This window comes from Microcebus murinus, chromosome 17 (assembly GCF_040939455.1).
Source record: "Microcebus murinus isolate Inina chromosome 17, M.murinus_Inina_mat1.0, whole genome shotgun sequence".
Classification (NCBI taxonomy): Eukaryota; Metazoa; Chordata; class Mammalia; order Primates; family Cheirogaleidae; genus Microcebus; species Microcebus murinus.
The window spans coordinates 57,839,206-57,860,033 of record NC_134120.1 but is presented as its reverse complement, the minus strand read 5'-3'; the positions used below and the strand labels follow the sequence as shown (position 1 = coordinate 57,860,033).

Genomic DNA, 20,828 nt, shown 5'->3' with positions numbered 1-20,828 from the left:
GAGGAGTTTGAGGTTGCAGTGCTCTATTATCATGCCACTGCATTCCAGCCTGGGCAACAGAGCGTCACCCTGTCTCTAAAAACATTTAAAAAGAACAAAACAAAACAAACAAAGAATGTTATATCCAAAGTCACTGTCAAAGCTATTAAAAATTGTGTTTATAAGAGGAAAATGTTTACAATACCTTGCTAAGTAGGAAAAGACCTACGAATCACTATGTGCAAGCTTCTAAGCTAGACACAGTTATATATACTCCCAGCCCTTTGGGAGGCCCAGGTAGAAGAATTGCTTAAGACCAGGAGTTCTAGAGCAGCCTAGGTAACATAGAGAGACACCGTCTTGATAAAAAATCTAAAAATTAGCTGGGCATGATGGTGTATGCCTGTTGTCCCAGCTACTCAGGAGGCTGAAGTGGATCACCTGAGCCCAGGAGTTTGAGGCTGTAGGGAGCTATGATGGTATCAGTGCTTGAGTAACAGAGGAAAAAAAAAATTAAAAAGATTCTAAATTTGAATGTATTTATTTAGAAAAACACCCAAAGAATATAAATCCAAAAGTTATTATTTTTTTTAAATCATGAGTTATTTTTCCTTACACTTTTCTATGTTTTACAAGTTTTCTGCAATGAGTACATACTACTTTCATAATTTGGGGAAGAAGAAATCAAACTTCACCAGTAAGTACTTTAAACAATACATATAAAGGCAATAAAATACTATGAAAAGGAAATATATATACGCATATATTATGTACACATATATGATTACAATTAAACAAAGAAAAATCATGCATCAAGAAAAAAACGATGATTGGGAAGTACACCAAAATAATGGTACTTGTGTTTGAAGGATGAAATAATTATGGGTAATTATTTTTTCCTGTCTATGCCTTGAAATTTTTCTTCAAAGGATGTGTATTATGTAACTAGAAAAAAATTACCACATTTATCAAACCTGACCCCAAACCCTCCTTTATACTGTATCCTCCTCTTAAAATACACCAAAACAAAACAAAACAAAAAAAAAATAAACCAAAACATATATATACATGCACACAAACCCACAAGTACTTACATGGGCTTACATCTCTGTATCTGTTTCGATTTCTGTTTTCTGGAAACTTGGCCACTCTATGAGGATAGTCATGGGACTCATTTCGAATTTCCTTAAAATAACAAAAATATATTTTAATATCCTCTTTTTTAGTATCTCTCTTAAATTTTATACAGCAAAACATATTTTCCCAGCCAGTATAAAATAAAATGTATTAATCCCTTATGATACACCAAGTACTATGCAAAGGCACATTGTCTACATTGTCTCATTTAATCCTCACAAAACTAACAAATGATTCTCCTCCCATTTTATGTGTAAGGGACAACAGGCTTTACAGGCTTTCAGAGGTTAAACAATCCACCCAAAGTCATAAAGCTCATAAGTGGCAGCTCCCAGAACTAAACCAAGGTCCTTCAGGCACTGAAGTCTTGCGCTCTTGATCTATTTATTTACTGCTAACAGGGATCTATTCAACAGCTATAAGCAAGCATGAAACACCTTATGTGGCAGAACGAATGCAATGGAGGTATCTAAGGTTAGCCACATCATATTCAAATTCTGATTAAAACTCTTATAAGGCCAACCTAAACTGTGGAATTTCTACCTTAAAATTCTGACCTATTTCTTCACTTTTCTGTCATATAGTTGTTAAGTTATTTTGAAATATCCTCAAATTTTATTTTTAGAACCATAAATGCTTAACACAACAACTAGTATGCCTGAGGTTCATTTTCGGACCCCTATGGGTCTCTACATTACACTTTGGAAGATATTCTGCCAGAGTATCTGCACTAAGTACTCTCTACTGGGTGTATCTAATAAGGCCAGGTTTTATCTACCAAATGGAACATTATTCTAAGAATTCAGATAAAAACAGAAGCATAATAAAAACAAATAAAAGTGCTTTAACAGCAAAAATTAAATTGGGCTTTTGCTCATGCTACCACATATAAGAAAAAGCATTTTAAAAGTTAGGCACCATATTGTTTTATAAATTAAACATAAATAAGTTTTTCAATTCATTTCTTGAAGAATGTTCTTATTGAGGGTTCCTTACTTTACTGTCTGCCAAGACCCTACAAGCCCTAGGACAGGTAACAATTGTCTAGTTTATGACTTTACCCTTTGGGCCTAGTAAAAAAATTCTTCAGTGAACAGTCAAACTATTCTCTGCTATATTTTATTAAATTTTCACCTAAATTCCAGGAACCCTTAAAACTCAATTATTAGTTCCTGGTAAGTTTTTTGGAGGTAAGAGAGGAGAAGAGATAAAATTTTATGAGATTAAAAAATAAATATTCCTTAATAATTTGGGGACATAAATAAGATGCCTATAACTCTAATTACACCATAAAACCAACACACCCAAACTGAGTATCCGAAGTTTTTACCGATGGAACATGATGAACGCATTTCTAATATAAACTCAATTTTTCTATAAGTGAATGAAATGTTAACAATACTTTTGCAAGATGTAAAACACTATTATTAGCCTGCAGTGTGGAATAAGAGTTTAATTTTACTCTTTCCAGATAGTGTATTGATTTAATACCATTTATTGATTTTTTTGCATTTATGAGTAACACCTGCTTTATCTTAAACCAAGTTTCCACACATGTTGGGTCTATTTCTAGGTTCTCATTCTATTTCACAGAATCATTTTTTTACTCTTGAGCAGTATCAAATTTTAGTTACTCCAGCTTTGTAATACGTATCTGGAAAGGCATGTTGTATCCTATTTATTCTGTCCATTTGCACTGTAGTTCACAATATTTTAATTCATTTTATAATTTTCTTCAAAAAGATATGCTAAAGGCTAGTATAAATGTACACTAAAGGTTTATTCTTGGAAACCTTATAGGCTTGTTGCTATTGTACATGAGAATTTTTTTTGTTTGTTTAAGGAAAGATAATGATTTCTTATTGGGGAAGGTTAGGACTCCCTCCATTATACCAGTCCTTCCTGACTTCTGTTATACACCTGTTATACGCACACACTGATTTACCAGTTAAGTCCATGTCAGTTGCTACTTCCTATTTTTAGACTAGAAAAATACATTTGTGTATACTACAACAAATGGTTACTGATGTTGTAAAAGAGGGGGTGGTCCCCAAGTAAAATAGGAGGGAAGAGAATTAAAATTCACAAAACATGGCACGTCGCTCACGCCTGTAATCCTAGCACTCTGGTAGGCCGAGGTGGGTGGACCTTTTGAGCTCAGGAGTTTTTGAAACCAGCAAGAGCAAGACCCCGTCTCTACTAAAAAAGAAAAAATTAGCCAGGCACGGTGGCACATGCCTGTAGTCCCAGCTACTCAGGAGGCTGGGGCAGGAGGATTGCTTGAGCCCAGGAGTTTGAGGTTGCTGTGAGCTAGGCTGATGTCACAGCACTCTAGCTGGGGCAACAGAGTGAGACTCTGTCTCAAAAAAGAAAAAAAAAAATTTTAATTTTAGTAGAAATACTTCTAAAGTACATTACATATTTGCCTTTTAAAATAAAAATATACAGAGCATAATTTAACCCTTTCATGAGTCATCACACATATTATTAATAATTTAATGTGCTGTAACACAAGTATAGCCTCAGGGGATTGCCCAAATAAATACAGCTCTTTATATTAAGTAGCCAAAGTGCTTTATTTTGAGTTTTTATATGTGATTTATTTGGAGAGAAAAAAGTATTTACACTTTTTAATAAACTAATATATATTCATTGTCAGAACTCAGGACTCTATAGATCAGCCAAAAAGAAAATTAATAGAGTCTATGACCACATAATTCAGAGATAACCTAAATTGTCTGGACTCTTTAGTTTATGGATAAGTTGGTGTAAATAAATATATACTTCAATTTTTTAAAAAGCATGGGACTACACAGGCATATTATTTATAAACCTACTTTAATCTCTTAAAATATCACATCATAGATATATTTTCCTGTTAATACATTACCATCATCATCTTTAATGATGATGTTTGGCCTGCCATAACAAAATATCTTAGACTGGGTAATTTACAAACAGAAATTTACTTCTCACAATTCTGGGGCTGAGAAGTCCAAGATCAAGGCACCAGCAGATTTGGTGTCTGGTGAGGGCCTGCTCTATTCAAAGATGTTGTCTTCTTGCTGAGTCCCTCACATGGTAGAAGGAGAAGCAGGTTCCCTCAAGGATCTTTTATAAGGGCAGAGCCTCATGACTTAATCACCTCCCCAAAGCCCCCTCCACTTAATACTATCGTATTGGGGATTTAGGTCTCAACATGTGAATTTTGGGGGGACACACACATTCAGACCATGGCAACTACAAAATACAAAATCTTTTGTTACAGGATATATCATCGTTTATTTTACCCAACTCCCCAGAGAGATTTCTAAAATTTCACAAGTACTAAAAACAATGTGATGAATATTCTTAAATGTGATTATATATACTTTTTAAAGTATTTCTTGATAACCCTCTAAAAATGGAACTCCTGAATCAAGAGCGTATTTTGCCAATATTTCTTCAAGAAAGATTGAAAATGAGGTTTTGTTTCACATTCAATAATATCAGCACTAAAGGCTTATCTCTTTTTCTTGTCCTCACATGTTGTCTAGATTTTTTCTGTTAAGCTTATTCTTAAGTATTTAAAGTTTTTTTTTTTTTTTGCAGGCCGGGCTGGTGGCTCATGCCTGTAATCCTAGCACTCTGAAAGGCCAAGGGGGGAGGATCATTTGAGCTCAGGAGTTCGAGCTCAGTCTAAGCAAGAGTGAGACCCAGTCTCTACTGAAAATAGAAAGAAACTGGCCAACTAAAATATATTAAAAAATGAGCCAGGCACGGTGGTACATGCCTGTAGTCTCAGCTACTCGGGAGGCTAAGGCAGAAGGATCACTTGAGCCCAGGAGATTGAAGTTGCTGTGAGCTAGGCTGATCCCACAGCACTCTGGCCTGGGCAACAAAGTGAGACTCTATCTCGAAAACAAAAACAAAAAACAACATATAATGGAGAGTCCAGAAATAAATTCTCACATCTATAGTAAATTGATTTTTGATAAGAATGCCAAGACTATTCAATTGGGAAAGGACAGTTTTTTTCAACAAATGGTGCCAGGAAAACTGTGTATCCACATGCAATAGAATGAAACCTAACCCTTATCTTACATCATATACAAAAATTAACTAAAAATGGAACAGAGACCTAAATATAAAAACTAAACCTATGAAACTCTTAGAAGAAAACATAGGGGCTGAAAATCTTCATGAACTGGATTTCTCAGTGGTTTCTTAAATATGACACACCAAAAAGCACAGGCAACAAAAATAGATAAATGACTTCATCGAAATTAAAAACTTTTATACATCAAATGACACTATCAATAGAGTAAAAAGAAAATCACAGAATAGGAGAAAATATATGCAAATCATGTATTTGACAAAGGTTTAATATTAAACAAAAAATGGGCAAAGGACTTGAATAGACATTTCTCCAAAGAAGATACATAATTGGCCAATATACATATAAAAAAAAGATATTCAATATACTAAGTTATTAGGGAAATACAAACCTAAACCACAATGAGATACCACTTTATGTATACTTGTATGATTATAATCAAAAAAGTAGAAAACAACAAATGTTAATGAAGACATGGAAAAATCAGAATCCTCATACATTGCTGGTAGGAATGTAAAATGGTGCAGCTGCTGTGGAAAACAGTGTGGTCATTCCTGAAAAAGATAAATATAGTGGTGGACACCTGTAGTCCCAGCTACCTGAGATGCTGATGTAGGAGAATCGCTTGAGCCCCAGGAGGAGTTCCAGGCTGCAGTAAGTTATGACTGTGCCACTGCACTCCAGCCTGGGAGACAGAGCAAGATTCCATCTCTTAAAAAAAACAAACAAACAAACAAACAGGCCAGGTGCAGTGGCTCACACCTGTAATCCTTGCACTCTGGGAGGCCGAGGCGGGAGGACTGCTTGAGGTCAGGAGTTTGAAACCAGCCAGAACAAGAGCGAGACCCCGTCTCTGCTATAAATAGAAAGAAATTAATTGGCCAACTAATATACATAGAAAAAATTAGCCGGGCATGGTGGCGCATGCCTGTAGTCCCAGCTACTCAGGAGGCTGAGGCAGCAGGATTGCTTGAGCCCAGGAGATTGAGGTTGCTGTGAGCGAGGCTGATGCCACGGCACTCACTCTAGCCTGGGCAACAAAGCGAGACTCTGTCTCACAAAAACAAACAAACAAACAGAACTAAACAGAATTACTGTACTATTATTATCCAGCAATTCCACTTCTAGGTTATATCTTAAAAAACTGAAAACAGACTCAAGATACTTCTACATCAATAGTCACTGCAGCATTTTTCACAATGGCCAAAAGTTGGAACAACTAAAGATCTACCAACAGATTAATGGATAAACAAAATGTCTATATCCAGACAGTGGAATACTAATCTGCAATAAAAAGGAATGCAGTTCTGATACATGCTATAACATGGATGAACCTTGAAAACATTACATTAACTGAAAAGAAGCCAGACACAAAAAGATAAATATTGTATAATTCCACTGATATTAGGTACCCAGAAATAGCCAAATTCATAGAGACAGAAAGCAGAGATTACCAGGGGCTGGGGGCAGGAGACAATAGGGAGTTACTTCTCAATGGGTATAGAGTTTCTGTTTAGGGTGATGAAAAGGTTTTAGAAATAGTGGTGGGCGGGGGCCCAGTGGCTCACGCCTGGAATCCCAGCACTCTGGGAGGCGTAGGCCAGAGGATCGCTTGAGGTCAGGGGTTTGCCTGAACAACAGTGAGACCCCTTCTCTAATAAAAATAGGAAAAATTAGCCAGGCATGATGGTACACACCTATAGTCCTGATGCAGAAAATGACGGGTGCCGGGACGTGGCCGATTGCCACCTCCCAGTAGTTCCGCATCTCTGGGGGCCAGTGCTGTGCATGGCCAGTTAAAGGCATGCCGCTGGGGCTGGGCCCCTCGGCATGCAGGAATGCCCCAGGGCCCCGAGCTGGGGCTATTTCCGGCCACGCTGCTCGCATGATCCTGATTGGGTAATTTTTGAATCCCACTGTTTTTGGTTGGATGTTAAGGCTTGTTGTTGATTGGATGTTAAAGCCTGTTGCTGATTGGATGTTAAAGCTTGTAGTTGATTGCATGCTTCTTGAGCCCTACCAAGGGTATAAAAGCAGGGGCAGGAAGGGAAAGAACATCGGAAGACACAAAGAGAGCTGTAACACTAGGTGTGCTGAGCCTGCTGTAGAAGAATAAAGGCTGTTCTCCGATTCTTCGTGTGCTGCTCGGTTCTTCCCCGGTCAATTGAATAAGAGCTGTAACACTAGCTGTACACACTGCCACAACAGTCCCAGCTACTCTGGAGGCTGAGGCAGAAGGATCACCTGAGCAGAGGAATTAGAGGTTGCTGTGAGCTAGGGTGACAGAGTGAGACTCTGCCTCAAAGTAAAGAAAGAAAAAAATAGTGGTGATGGCTGCATAAGATTGTAAAGGGGGCTGGATATGGTGGCTCGCACTTGTAATCCTAGCAATTTGGGAGACTGAGGTAGAGGGATCGCTTGAGCCCAGGAGTTTAAGACCAGTCTGAACAATGTAACAAGACCCCATCTCTACCAAAAAAAGAAGAAGAAGAAAGAAAAATTAGCTGGGCATGGTAGCAGCACCTGTAGTCTCATCTATTTGGGAGGCTGGGGCAAGAGGATTACTTGAGTCCAGGAGTTTGAGGTTTTAGTGAGCTATTATGACATCACTACACTCTAGCCTGGGCAACAGAGTCAGACCTGGCCTCAAAAAAAAACACCACAAAAAAACAACAAAACAAAAAGGCAGGTGCGGTGGCTCGCCTGGTAATCCTAGCACTCTGTGAAGTGAGGTGCAAGAATAGCTTGACGCCAGGAGTGGGAGACTAGCCTGAGCACAAGCAAGACCTCATCTCTACCAAAAAATAGAAAAAAATAAGCCAGGCATGGTGGGGCTTGCCTGTAGTCCCAGCCACTAACTAGGGACGTCTACTTCATTTCTTATATAAAAATAAAGTCCTGGATAAGCAATGATCTAAACATAAAAGAGATGAAACCATAAAACTGTGTAAGAAAACACTGGAAAAAATGAAAAATAAAATTTTTTAATTAAAAAAAAAAAAAACACTGGAGAAGATTTTTGTAATCACAGAATGGAGGCTTTTTAAAACCATGTCACAAAAACCTAGAAAAGGCTGATAAATTTGATTTGATAAGTTTTTGACATGAAAAGATACCATTAAAGGTCAAAAGATAATAAATTTTTCAAATACTTGCAATATGAGACAAAGGCTTAACTTTAATAAGAGCTCCTGTATATGAAAAAAACAAAGGAAATACAAATGGCTTTTAAAAAACAAGAAAAGCTGTTCACTTCCACTCATAATAACAGAAAAAAATAAGATCATCTTTCACCTATCAAGACCAAAGTTTGATAATATAACTGGATAGAGGTCAAGGTATAGGGAAACAGGCACTTTCTTACTACTCATTGGACTGTACATTAATACAACTTCTTTGAAAGGTCATTCATGGCTGCATTGGTTATAATAGCTAAGGACTAGAAATACTCTATATGACCATTATAGATGATTGGTTAAATAAAGAATATTATTCAACTGTTAAAAAGAACTCATGAGATCTATATGGAAGTATTCTCAATAAACATTAAGTGAAAAAGGTGCAAAACAATATGCTAATATCTGTTTCACGAGGGTGGAGCACATGGATAGAGGAAGACAATTAGGCTTATACACAGATAGAATACTTGAGAAAATACACAAGAAACTAGTTACAGTGATTACCTGAGGGAGAGGACTGGGGGAAAGTGACTTACATTTTTCTTATCTACCTGTTTAATTTTTGTCATGTTCATGTAATCCTATCCAAATTGTTTATTTAGTTATTTATTTAAATACAGGCTCTAAAGTTAAGTCCCGATTCCTATTTGGATCTGCTAAAATACAATATAAACTTAGAAAAGTCTAGTCTGTTTACTCATTTGAAACCACCTCTTAGATAATCCACGTAAAGTATATAGCACATGAGCTCAGTTAACATTAACTATTTTATTCTTTATACTCTCTTCCTCAAAGACAGGAGCTTCTCAAAGAGAAGTGTGATGAAGAGAAGAACCTATTCCACCAAGTCTCTTATCTTCCCAACCAGCAAGAGGAATTATGGACCAGGCCATGTGTGGTGGCTCACGCATGTAACCCTAGCACTCTGGGGGGCTGAGGCGGGTGGAGGCAGGTGGAGCATTTGAGCTCAGGAGTTCAAGACCAGCCTGAGCAACAGTGAGACCTCATCTCTACTAAAAAAAAATAGAAATAAATTAGCCAACTAAAAAATATATATTATAAAAAAAAAAAAATTAGCCGGGCATGGTGGCGCATGCCTGTAAGAAAAAAAAAAAAGGAATTAAGGACCATAACCAACTTCAAACATCCTAAAACAATGGTTTTTCAAAGTATGTGAAATACTTCATACTTCATTGTGTCCTTTCACAGTTATCTCCATGTAGGCTATATGTACAAACATTTGACTAATAAAAGAAAGTTAACACTTTCCATCATATAATTTAGGATTCACTTAGGGATCTAAAGTATAAAAAAGAAATGTAGGTATGTCATCCCATAAGTAGAAACTCATTATCAATTTGGGATTATCTTTAGGTCCTACCTTTCTCTTATAAAATTAATGGAAGATTATTTTTTTCTGATTTCTTCAATTCTTATTTGCCACTCCACCATAACAGTTCAAGAGAGACTATTCTACACTGCAGGATATAAAGTTTTTTGTATATTACATATAGAACAAAGCTAGGTACTGAATACTAAATTATTACTTGATATTATCTAATAAATTCTGTGTGTGTCAGCATGAGATGGGGTCTCACTCTACTGCCCGGGCTAGAATGCAGTGGTGCAATCATAGCTCACAGGAACCTCAAATTCCTAGGCTGAATCGCTCCTCCTGCCTCAGCCTCCTGAGCAGCTGAGACTACAAGTGTGTACCATCATATCCAGCTAATTTTTTTTAATTTTTGTAGAGATGGAATCTCGCTATGTTGCCCAGGCTAGTCTTGAACTCCTGGCCTCAGGCAAACCTCCTGTCTCAGCCTTCCAAAGTGCTATAATTACAGGTGTGAGCCACTGCACCTGGCAATTTAATAAAATATTATAAAATAACTATTTCAGGGCCAGGCGAGATGGCTTACACCTATAAGCCTAGGACTCTGGGAGGCCAACCTAGGAGGATCACTTGAGGTCAGGAGTTCAAGACCAGCCTGAGCAAGAGTTCAGAACCTGTCTTTACTAAAAATCAAAAAATTAGTCAGGCGTGGTGGTATGGGCCTGTAGTCCCAGCTACTTAGGAGGCTGAGGAGGACTGCTTGAGCCCAGGACTTTGAGGTTGCAGTGAGTTACCCAGAGTGACAGAGAGAGATTCTGTCTCAAAAAAATAATTATTTCACCCTGGCAATAATGAAAATTAAGTTACAGTAATAGACATTTTAAAAATAAAAACTTTAACATTCAAAACGTAAGCCTATGTTTTGTACCTTAACTTGTTAAAACATACATCAAGGCCGGGCGCAGTGCCTCACACCTGTAATCCTAGCTCTCTGGGAGGCCGAGGCGGGAGGATCACTCAAGGTCAGGAGTTGGAGACCAGCCAGAGCAAGAGCGAGACCCCGTCTCTACTATAAATAGAAAGAAATTAATTGGCCAACTAAAAATATATAGAAAAAATTAGCCGGGCATGGTGGTGCATGCCTGTAGTCCAGCTACTCGGGAGGCTGAGGCAGGAGGATCGCCTGAGTCCAGGAGTTTGAGGTTGCTGTGAGCTAGGCTGACGCCACGGCACTCAAGCCCGGGCAACAGAGTGACACTCTGTCTCAAAATAAATAAATAAATAATAAAATATTAAAACATAAATCAGAGCAGAAGCAGTTCCCACCGTTATGGAGAAGCTGCAATTTTCTAAAGTTACTCTTGCGTACCAGGTCCTTTACTGGGAACAGAGTGGTACAAACTCTAGTATTAATAATTATAAAACCTTACCTTAATCCACTGAAAGAATTCCTGGAAGCACTATAAAGTATATTATAAAGAGGAATTGACAGCTTTCAGAGTATAAAACTGTTCAAATATAGTGAAAGAAAAAACAAAATGATTCAGTATGAGGCTTTCTTCAGACGAATGAAAGCAGTTTGAAAAAAGGTTATAAATGATCAGTGACATGAATCAAATGAAACTGATAGAACAAAGAGCATATTAAATCAGACATACTCCTGTGTAAGCATTGTCAAAAGATTAAAAAATAAATACTTGGTTTTCAAAGGAATTAGAAGAGCACATGGGAAAAAAAATCAAACATGAATCACATCAAAAAAGAAATCCACAGATAAAAGCATTTAACCTTAAATCAGTTTCTTGACCACAACTTCTTATCCAGGGGATCACCAACCCCAACAATCTTTAGGGGGCCTATAAACCCAGTAAAATCACATGCTAAATTTCGGGAGATTTTATTTATGTGGATATTTCTCTTACACCCAAGTTTCATCTTAAAGGTGTCTAAAGATCTTTAAAAGCAAGGCTTTCACTGTTAAGTCAAAACAACTTCCTGAACCATTAGTACTACTGGACCATATACAGAACATTAAATTAGCACTACATTTAAAATAGCATTACATTCATTTTTAATAGCTATTTCAGAAAATAGTACTGCAAGGTAGAGTATCATTCCAATTAATATAACAGAAAAGTCTGGTATTCTACTCAGAACAGGGGAGTCAGAATTTATATTCTAATATATATTTTTTTTTTTGAGACAAAGTCTCACTCTATTGCCTGGGCTAGAGTGCCATGGCATCAGCCTAGCTCACAGCAACCTCAAATTCCTGGCCTCAAGTGATCCTCCTGCCTCAGCCTCCTGAGTAACTGGGACTACAGGTATGCGCTATATATCTTTTAGTTGTCCCGTTAATTTCTATTTTTTCTTATAGAGATGAGATCTCACTCTTGCTCATGCTGGTCTCAAACTCCTGAGCTCAAAACGATCTGCCCACCTCAGCCGCCCAGAGTGCTATGATTACAGGCATGAGCCACCTTGCCTGGCCCTAGTTTTGTTTTTTGTTTTTGTTTTTTTAAGAGACAGCCATCCAAGTTAGAGTACAGGGGGGTGATCACAGCTCACTGCACCCTAGAACTCCTGGTCTCAAGCAATCCTCCTGATTAAGTGAGACTATGGGCATGTGCCACCGCACTTAGCTAATGTTTTCATTTTTTTTTTTTAAGAGATGGGATATTACTATGCTGCCCACACTGATCTCAGACTCCTGGCCTCAAGTGATCCTCCAACCTCAGCCTCCCAAAGTACTGGGATGACACAAGTGAGACAACATATATTCTTTAAAAATTAGCCTGATGAATTATATCTCTTCCTCAGTTATCAGCTGCTGTGTTTTAAATTTTATATGCTAAATTCATTCAGGATTTAATATATGACTAATCACACAGGGGGAGGGAACCTGTGGCCTTCTGATTTCAAGACTTTTCTTTTTTAAGCACCAAAGGAGGAAATGGGTATTACCAAAAGTTTTAGATTACTATCCTCTGACTCTTAACAGCTTTCCAATAAGAAAAAAATATCTTTAATGGAGCATTAAGTGAAACTACAACTCAGACAAGGAACAGAGAGCAGAGAATCTAGATAAGAATTTCCAGGAGAAACAAATCATAGGCATGTTTATTTGACACAGTGAAGAGCATGCGTATGTTAATTTTAATTTTGCTTACCTAGACCTTATCTGTCCACATTTCTGGTTTGCCCAGACTATTTGATGGCCAAAGGGAAAAAAGTAGGGAGAACAAAGCAAGCTGATTAAGAGAGCAAAGATGAGGCAGCTAACAGAACTCAGGAGACTGTCAGAGCTGTAATGGTTCTCCAAGTGGGAATCAGGAATTTTCTGCATTGTAAGGATCTGGGAAAAGTCATAAAAGGGCTTTTAAGATTCTGGTTAAAATCAAGAAATCAAACAAGAGGCAACTAGAAAAGCTAAGGGACAAATGCAACTATCTTGATTTCCATAAATACAGGTATCAATAATCTACAGAACATCTGCCAAAGGCAAAACTATGATTTCTAGGTTTATGTTCTCCACTGGGGCACTGTTCCCAAGGCTACTTTCCATTCAAACAGTGGTCCTTACCTTTTGAAGAGTTGCACACAGATCCATTAAGAATCTGATAAAAGCTATGGAATCACCTAGAAACTAAATACACATACATGTAATTTAGCAGACAATTTCAGGGAGTTTGCAAATCCTTTTCAAGTCTGATCCCTGGATCCCAGACACTGTTTTAAAGGCCTCAAGTCCCCAAATGATCCTATCTATTATAACACATTCCACTCCCTCCTCACCAATAAGAATTAGGATGATTCCCTAAGTGCCATTAATCTCCAATAAATTATAAGAAAGCAATATAGGTAGTCAGTCATGTTGGTAAATTAGGGCAGTGCTGAAGTGAGAATCAGAAGGACTGGATTTGGCTCCCAGGTGTCATTAATGGATGTTGTAACATTACATAAGTCACAACCTTGTGCTGGACCAGTGTTTCCTCAAACATAAATTAGGGGTTTAGAATAAACCAAGGTGCTGACAATTTAAAATGGGAGCAGTAAGTCTAGTAAATACTTACCGAGCATCTAACATGTTACAGGTACTATAGCTAGGTGGTGGAAAAACAGAAAACAAGACCACCCTCAAGGAACTAGAGCATACAATTTTGCCTAAGGAGATTGGAGTCTAGTCTTGAAGATGTTTCCCAGATAGATAAGGTAGGCAGAGTATATCCAACATGTGTGAAGACTTCAAGGTGTGAGAAAGCAGCCGATTTTCAAGGAAATTCAAAGAGTTTGTTTAACCATGTAAAAGCACTGAGATTAGACAATAGGTAGGAGAATGTGTAACTAGTAGGCAAGGGAAGTGTTTTACAATAAGACAGCTTTGATTCACCTGCCTAAAACTGGCTGCCCCGCTATAAATACAAGAACAGAGTGCACTTATCTGACTTCTGAAAATTAGATGACTCACAAATAGTAAAAACTGCTCTCACTCTGACAATATCTGCACTATGAATTTCTAATAAAGAAAAATGATCAGTTGAGTTCCATCATTCATAAACCCTGATTAATCAACCAAATTCCTTCTGAGCCATAACTTACTAGAAACATTTTACGACTTAGCTTTGCCATTTCCCCACAGTTTTACTCCCTTTCCCCAAGGGGCTCACAAGACTCCATCCCTCTTCTTTGCCATTCTCATGCCAGTGAACTACAATACTCACCCCCCCCCACCACCGGAATATCCTAAAGCAAAAGTGCCTGCCAGGAGGAGGGAGGTCAGACGTGCCTTACCATGCACCCCTCCCTTCTTAGAGACTTCCTTTGTAACTCATTAACAGGCCTAAGGGTCTGCAAGACAAACCTGAAGGTCCTCAATTTATGAAACAAATGGTGGCTTATCTCAGGTAAACAGTTTATGTTAAAACATTCCAAGTCTTTAGACAAAGCTTCATGTCAATTACAATCCGAAGACTCTTTAAAACCCACCAATAAGCTGTAAGTCCCCCCCCCAGATGGCCCACCTTTTTGGGCCAAACCAATGTGTGCCTCCCACGTATTGATTGATGGCTTTACCCGTAACCCCTGTCTCTGAAATATATAAAAACCAAACTGTAACCCAGCCACAACGAGTCCACTTGCTCAAGGCCTCTTGGCAGTGGCTCCAGGTCATGGTCCTCAAATTTGGCTCAGAATAAATCTCTTTAAAATTATTTTGCAGAGTTTGGCTTTTTTCCGTTGACATGCCCTAGCCTGATTTGGACAACAATCAGCAGCGACTAATGCAAAGGCGATCTTGCACACTGCTCAAAAAGCCAAACTAACCTCAGACTACATTAATGTCATTAGTTTGTCAATCAAACCAAATTAAACTTTTCCAGAAACCTGACTGCTGCCAACTGTGCCCTTTCAAGGCCAATTCTTCTACCTGTGTGCTCTTAATTCCATCAACTCCTCCTTTCTGAGGTTTCTGGCTCTAACAATATCCCTGCTATTTCTTCAACCTCCACCTCTCTCCTTAGGTTAAATCTGGCAATTGTGTAAACACACTAAGTTGCTCTTTTCTCTTAAGAAGTCATACATTCAACAAACATTTATCAAGTGCTTACTAAGTGCATGGTATGTTGTTCAAAGCACTGGCACTGCCTTCATTAGGCTCTGATGAGGTAATGAAGATGATAAACTAGGACTAATAGAATCTGTTCTACTGCAACCTAAGAATTCATTCCCAAGAAACCTCCTATTATCAAAGTCATGTTATAAAAGCAACTGTTCAAAAGAGGTAAAAGAAGTAAGAGTTTGAGATGAGTCTTTATCCTTTGCCAGAAAAAAATAAAGAAAAAAGTAAAAAAATGAAAAAGTTAAGAAAAAAAGAAGTAAGGGGGCAGAGAGTTTCAGGCTCAAAATATGAAATTATTTTTTCCCCACAAGAATTTCAACTAGGTGTAAAGTAAAAGTTCTCATACCAATAACCAAGTCTGGCTTTTAGTTAGACCTAGTTTTTGCTCAAGAACAAAGCCTTTCTTTTCCTAGAGCCTTTTACACTACCAAAAAAACCACAACTCTACACAAACATTACCATAAAAGTCGCCCATTGTTGTGAAACCACCTTAAACTCAAGCACTTTTTCCTACTCAAGCAGCAGTTACTTTTAGTAGTGATTTGCATAATGCAAATTGTGTTCCAGAAATACATCCACTTCCCGCTATGAAAGGGGAAGTCTTGGGATGCTCTAGAAATATGTAGCAGGGCCTCATACCAAGCATGGGCAGGCAGGAAGGCAGGACAAAGAAGTGGGACTTCTGGGATGAGTAGGAGGTGGTTAAGCAAGAAGGGAAAGAATACGGGGGAAAGTTGTGCCAAGGTAAAGGGAACTACATTTATAAGGTCCCTAAGGGAAGAATTGACACAGTAGAAAAGAGCTGGAGGGAAATGAGCTGGAGAAGGGGTTGAACTTTACATTGTGAGCAACGGGAAGCCATTAATGGGTTTACAGAGAAGTCACCTAGTCATGCTTCATTTTAGCCACTTAGCCCTATGCCTTCAAGTTCGGTTTCTTAAAAGAAGCATCTGCACTTGCTAGTTTGCACTTCTTGCAACATACTCATCTGTCTTCTGTAGTCCACAGAAATTGCTCTCTTTGAGGTATCTGTTGATCTAGCTGATCAATTCAATGCCCTTTCAATCTTGACCTTATGTATCCCATCCTCAGCACATGGCCCTGCGGTGGCTCTTCCACAGCTTTTCTCCCCACTTCTACAGCTATTGCTGGCCAGTCTTTTCTTGCAAGTTCCTCTTTCCCCACCTACTCTCTTCAATGTTGTTGTCTGTCAAGATTCAGTCGTTGACCTTTGGCAATTCTAAACCCTTTTTATCTTCGTTCTAGGACCTCAAACACCACCTAGATGCTCATGATTTCCAAAATTGTATTGACACCTCAGACCTCTCTCCTGAACTCCAAATTTATACATTCAACTATTTCCATTTCAATGTCTCACAGGCACCACAAACAGAACTAAACCATTTCAAAACCAAACACATCTATCCCTTTAACATTTCATTTCAAATCTGTATCTCCCCCTCCATCCTTTCTGCCACTGCCTAAGTTTAAGAGCTCAGGTTTCTCTTCAGGTTTACTCCAACAGACGACTGTCCTGTGCTGCACGCCCCATCCAACCTACTAGCAGTCAGAATGATCTTGCTAAAAAGTAAATATCATGGTATTTCCAGGCCTAAAATTTCTCAGTGAGTTCCTATTAATGGGTCAAATTCCTTAGTCTGACCTCCCAAGGCTTTCCAGGGCTTGCCTTATTCTTTGGCACCTCAAATCCATGCCAGACTCTAGGCTAACCTGTGGTGATGCTCTCAGCATTCTACCCTCAGTGCCTTTGTGCACAGCACACTGGTTCCTGCCCCAGAACACTAATTCTCTCCCCCTTCCCTGTCCTCTTCACCTGTCCAACATGTCCTTCAAGACTCCAAGAAGCTTCGCCACAATTCTCAGGTTCACCCCTTTATGGGAAATACAGGACTCCTGGGCACTCACTTCCACAGCACCTTGTACTTAACACTAGAGTTACATTCATAATGTTTTTATCTGCTTACCTGTTTATTACTCCCTATAAGGATGGATCTTTAAGAGCAAGGACTCTGTCTTAGGTATCCTCAGTGCCTAACACTGGCACGTAACAAGCATGTTTTCACTTAATGAATGAAAATATAGATTGCAATGAGGCCCCAAGAGAACAAGTCCCAGAATGTGAGCACCTCAAGTCAAGAGCAGGAACCTTATCAATGGCATTCTCTGCAGAACCCCCAAGGCCGAAGGCAACAGCCAGAGCCATTGGAGGTCAGTACATATTTTTGTAGAATGGCTGAATGGATCTTTAAAGGCCACAGGAAGACACTTAGTCCAAACTCTTCCTGAATTGCTTTCCATTACTAGATTTCTTGGTTTCTGATCTACTTTTACTGTAACACTAGTGTGCAAGGCATAGTTTCTAGGGACCAAAATAATGCTCTTGTTCTTCCATTAGGAAAGAATAACAATATGAGCATTGACCAACCAAGTAAACTACAAGATTCCTCAGTAAGAGTCCATGGAAGAGTTTCCTGAACTCCTTGAAATTGGATGTGAAATATGCAGTGGATGCAAGTTTATGTGTATTTTTCTGTCAAGAGGAATCACAATTTTAATTGAATTTTCAAGAATATTAAGGAAGCCAAAAAAACCTGGCTTAACCAAAATGTTAGGCTGAATTAAGTTGTAGCATTCACTTTTCTCAAATCTGTATTCAGACATATCACTTATACCTTAGAGACAGTAGCTTCTGCTAAAACAAATGTAACTGGAGAAGATGCAGCTGGAAGACTCTCACATAAACATTCCTACTAGAATTTGCATTTCAGATTGTCTACAATTGGAAGTGTCTTTACCAGCATTCTTTAAAAGTTAGTACTCTATTCTAACATACTCTGTATCATGTGAATCTGGGTACTTATCTTACTGCCTAATGCGTTCAAGAAAACATTACATTTCAAACATAATGACAATGGAAAATATTTTTTACTGTCATCTAATCAAATGGAATAGGGAAAAACCCAGGATCACACTGATTTACAGGAAAACTCTTTTTTCCTTTTACTATACACAGAGTGAACCAAACATCAGAAGCAGCATTTAACTCACCAACCAACAAATTCAATCTTGGGAACAATATGCTAATAATTAAACAGGAGAGTATAAGCAATATAAATCATTTTTAAAGAGATAAAATAGTTTGAATCAAAAGGGAGTCTCGTTGATGTAAAAAAAAAACTAGTTAAGTGCTCACGGTGTTCACTTATGTGACTTGAATAGGCAAGATTATTTTACGGTGATGGGCATCAGAACAGCTGAGGCCAACAAGGCGGGGGAGGCAGCATGATGACACTTTCCGGGGTGACAGAAAGGTTACTTTGATTTGAGCGGTGCTAGCACCGGTGTATACATTCGAAACTCGTTTGAATGCATACATAAGATCTGTGCGTTTGACTGCAACGTAAGGCACGCCCTAGTAAAGAAAATTAGAGAAGGATACTTTATCACTGAACTAATACAACCAAAGCCTACTTTCGTTCCGGGAAGGCTTTGGCGCCTTCCCAGACGACCCACACGCCAAGAAACACTGTGCCCTCTGAGAAAATCAGGAGTGGTGACCCCCGGAGCTCCTATCGCCACTGCTGTTTGGGCACGGCCAGCGCCACAGGCCCACAGAGGCTCCGCGAGGAAGAGCGGGCTTCACCTTCGGACACCGGGGCGCGGCTGCCCAGGGCCAGCCTGCTCCCACGGGTCCCGAGCCGGCGCGGCCGCGGCCCCCGACCCCGGCGGCCTCCCGGCCTGCCCCCACCCGCCCCCCGCACGTCCCGGGAACGCCGGCCGCCCGCTCGCTCGGCCACGGAACACGGCAGGCGAAAAGGGTGGCCCCGAGCGAGAGCCACGCACAGGGAAGCGACGACGAGGCTGCAGCCCAGGGTCCGCGGCCGGGCGCCCAACCCCGGTTCCCGCCGGCGCTCACGCGGGTTCCCCGTGACACGCCCGCCCCGCGCCGAGCGGGTGTCGGGACCCGTCCCCGCTCGCCACAAGGCGCCGCTGTGGCGCCGCCTTCCAGAACTAAGTCTGCGCTTGCGCCAACAACGAGGCCGCACGTCCAAAGTCTTTTTTTTTCTCCGAAGGCGCAAGAGAGCGGTCGGCGCAGGCGCGCCCCTGACGCGAGCCGTGCTGCCACTTCCGCCCCAAGCGAGAGGCTGGGGAGCCGGGCGGGTGCCGGTGGGCATGGGCCCGGGTCTCGGAGGAGGACGGCGGCCACCGCCGGACCAGCGACTCACCAAGTACAGCGGCTGCCAGCGACACTGAGCGTCCAACTCCTCGAACTCCCGCTCGATGGTGGTGGGCATGGCGACGGAAGCCAGCTGGCGCGAGCCGAGCCTGCGCCGGCGGAGAGGCTCAGGCCCCGCACGATCCGGGGAGCGCGCTGGCCTGCGGCGCATGCGCGCTCTGCGCCCCGCCCCGCCCCCACGCCTAGCCCGGCGGGCCGTGGGGAAAGTACCTGGAACGTCGCACGTCAGCGCGCCGACTCGGCGCCGGAGTGCCGCGCGGGGTCTGACGGCGGCTGGGCGGGGCCGGAGCGCGCCCAGGTGGGGAGGGGCGGGGCCAGAGGACCACCGGGAGGCTGCGGTGGCGGCGCCAGGCGGGGACGGCCCGCCCCCGGCACTCGCGGGCTGGCCGGAGGCGGGAGGTGGGCCACACCGAGCTGGACTGGGAGCGGCCGGGGGAGTCCCCGGCGCGCTCTGCCTTCTTTCTTGCTGTTCCATTTCTCTTTTCTTACTCTTCATTTTTTTAAATGCGGTATTTGAATTTTATTTTAAACTTTATCTAGCTCCGTTTAGCGGCCTGTGTCCAACTTTGAAACAGATTTCTCAGCCCTAGCGTCAGCTCCCGTGCGTCTGCAGGTGTTGTGCCAAATAAACCACTGCGGCAAAAGGAAAGGCAACCTCTCCTGGAATTTGGGAGAATATATCTTGTTAAGAAAACGTTCCACACCTTAAGAATTATCGTTACCTGTATGTATAAAAAGCAAATCCTCTTTTAGGAAACAAACGTACTGGTTATTGAAATTATCTTGCTTCAGATTAAGATAGTTCACTATTAATGAACTCATGTGCACATAATGTCTTACTATATCATCTTCGTAAGAGTTAGGAAAAGTTTAGCTCTGCTGTCCATTATTGAAATTTAAATTTTAGGCGGGGCCCAGTGGCTCACGCCTGTAATCCTAGCACTCTGGGAGGCCCAGGCGGGTGGATCGCTCAAGGTTAGGAGTTGCTCAAGGTTAGGTGTTCGAAACCAGCCTGAGCAAGAGCCAGACCCCATCTCTAAAAGAAATAGAAAGAAATTAATTGGCCAACTAAAACTATATATAGAAAGAATTTGCGGGGCATGGTGGCGCATGTCTGTAGTCCCGGCTACTTGGGAGGCAGGCTGAAGCAGGAGGATCCATTTAGCCCAGGAGTGTGAGGTTGCTGTGAACTAGGCTGATGCCACGGCACTCCAGCCAGGGCAACACAG

At 40.7% G+C, this 20,828-nt stretch overlaps 1 protein-coding gene across 3 annotated transcripts in view; it reads right to left on the bottom strand.

Moving 5' to 3' along the window:
* PTPN2 (protein tyrosine phosphatase non-receptor type 2) overlaps positions 1-19,758 on the bottom strand; it is an 85,611-nt gene extending 65,853 nt beyond the window's left edge. For all 3 annotated transcript variants that reach the window (XM_075993701.1, XM_012746227.3, XM_012746226.2), the window contains exons 1-2: positions 19,589-19,758; positions 1,074-1,164 (exon numbers count right to left, since the gene is read on the bottom strand). In XM_075993701.1, the coding sequence (XP_075849816.1) occupies positions 1,074-1,164; positions 19,589-19,750 (253 nt within the window). In that variant the 5' untranslated portion in view covers positions 19,751-19,758. The remainder of the gene's footprint in view (positions 1-1,073; positions 1,165-19,588) is intronic.
* Positions 19,759-20,828: the final 1,070 nt, after the last annotated feature.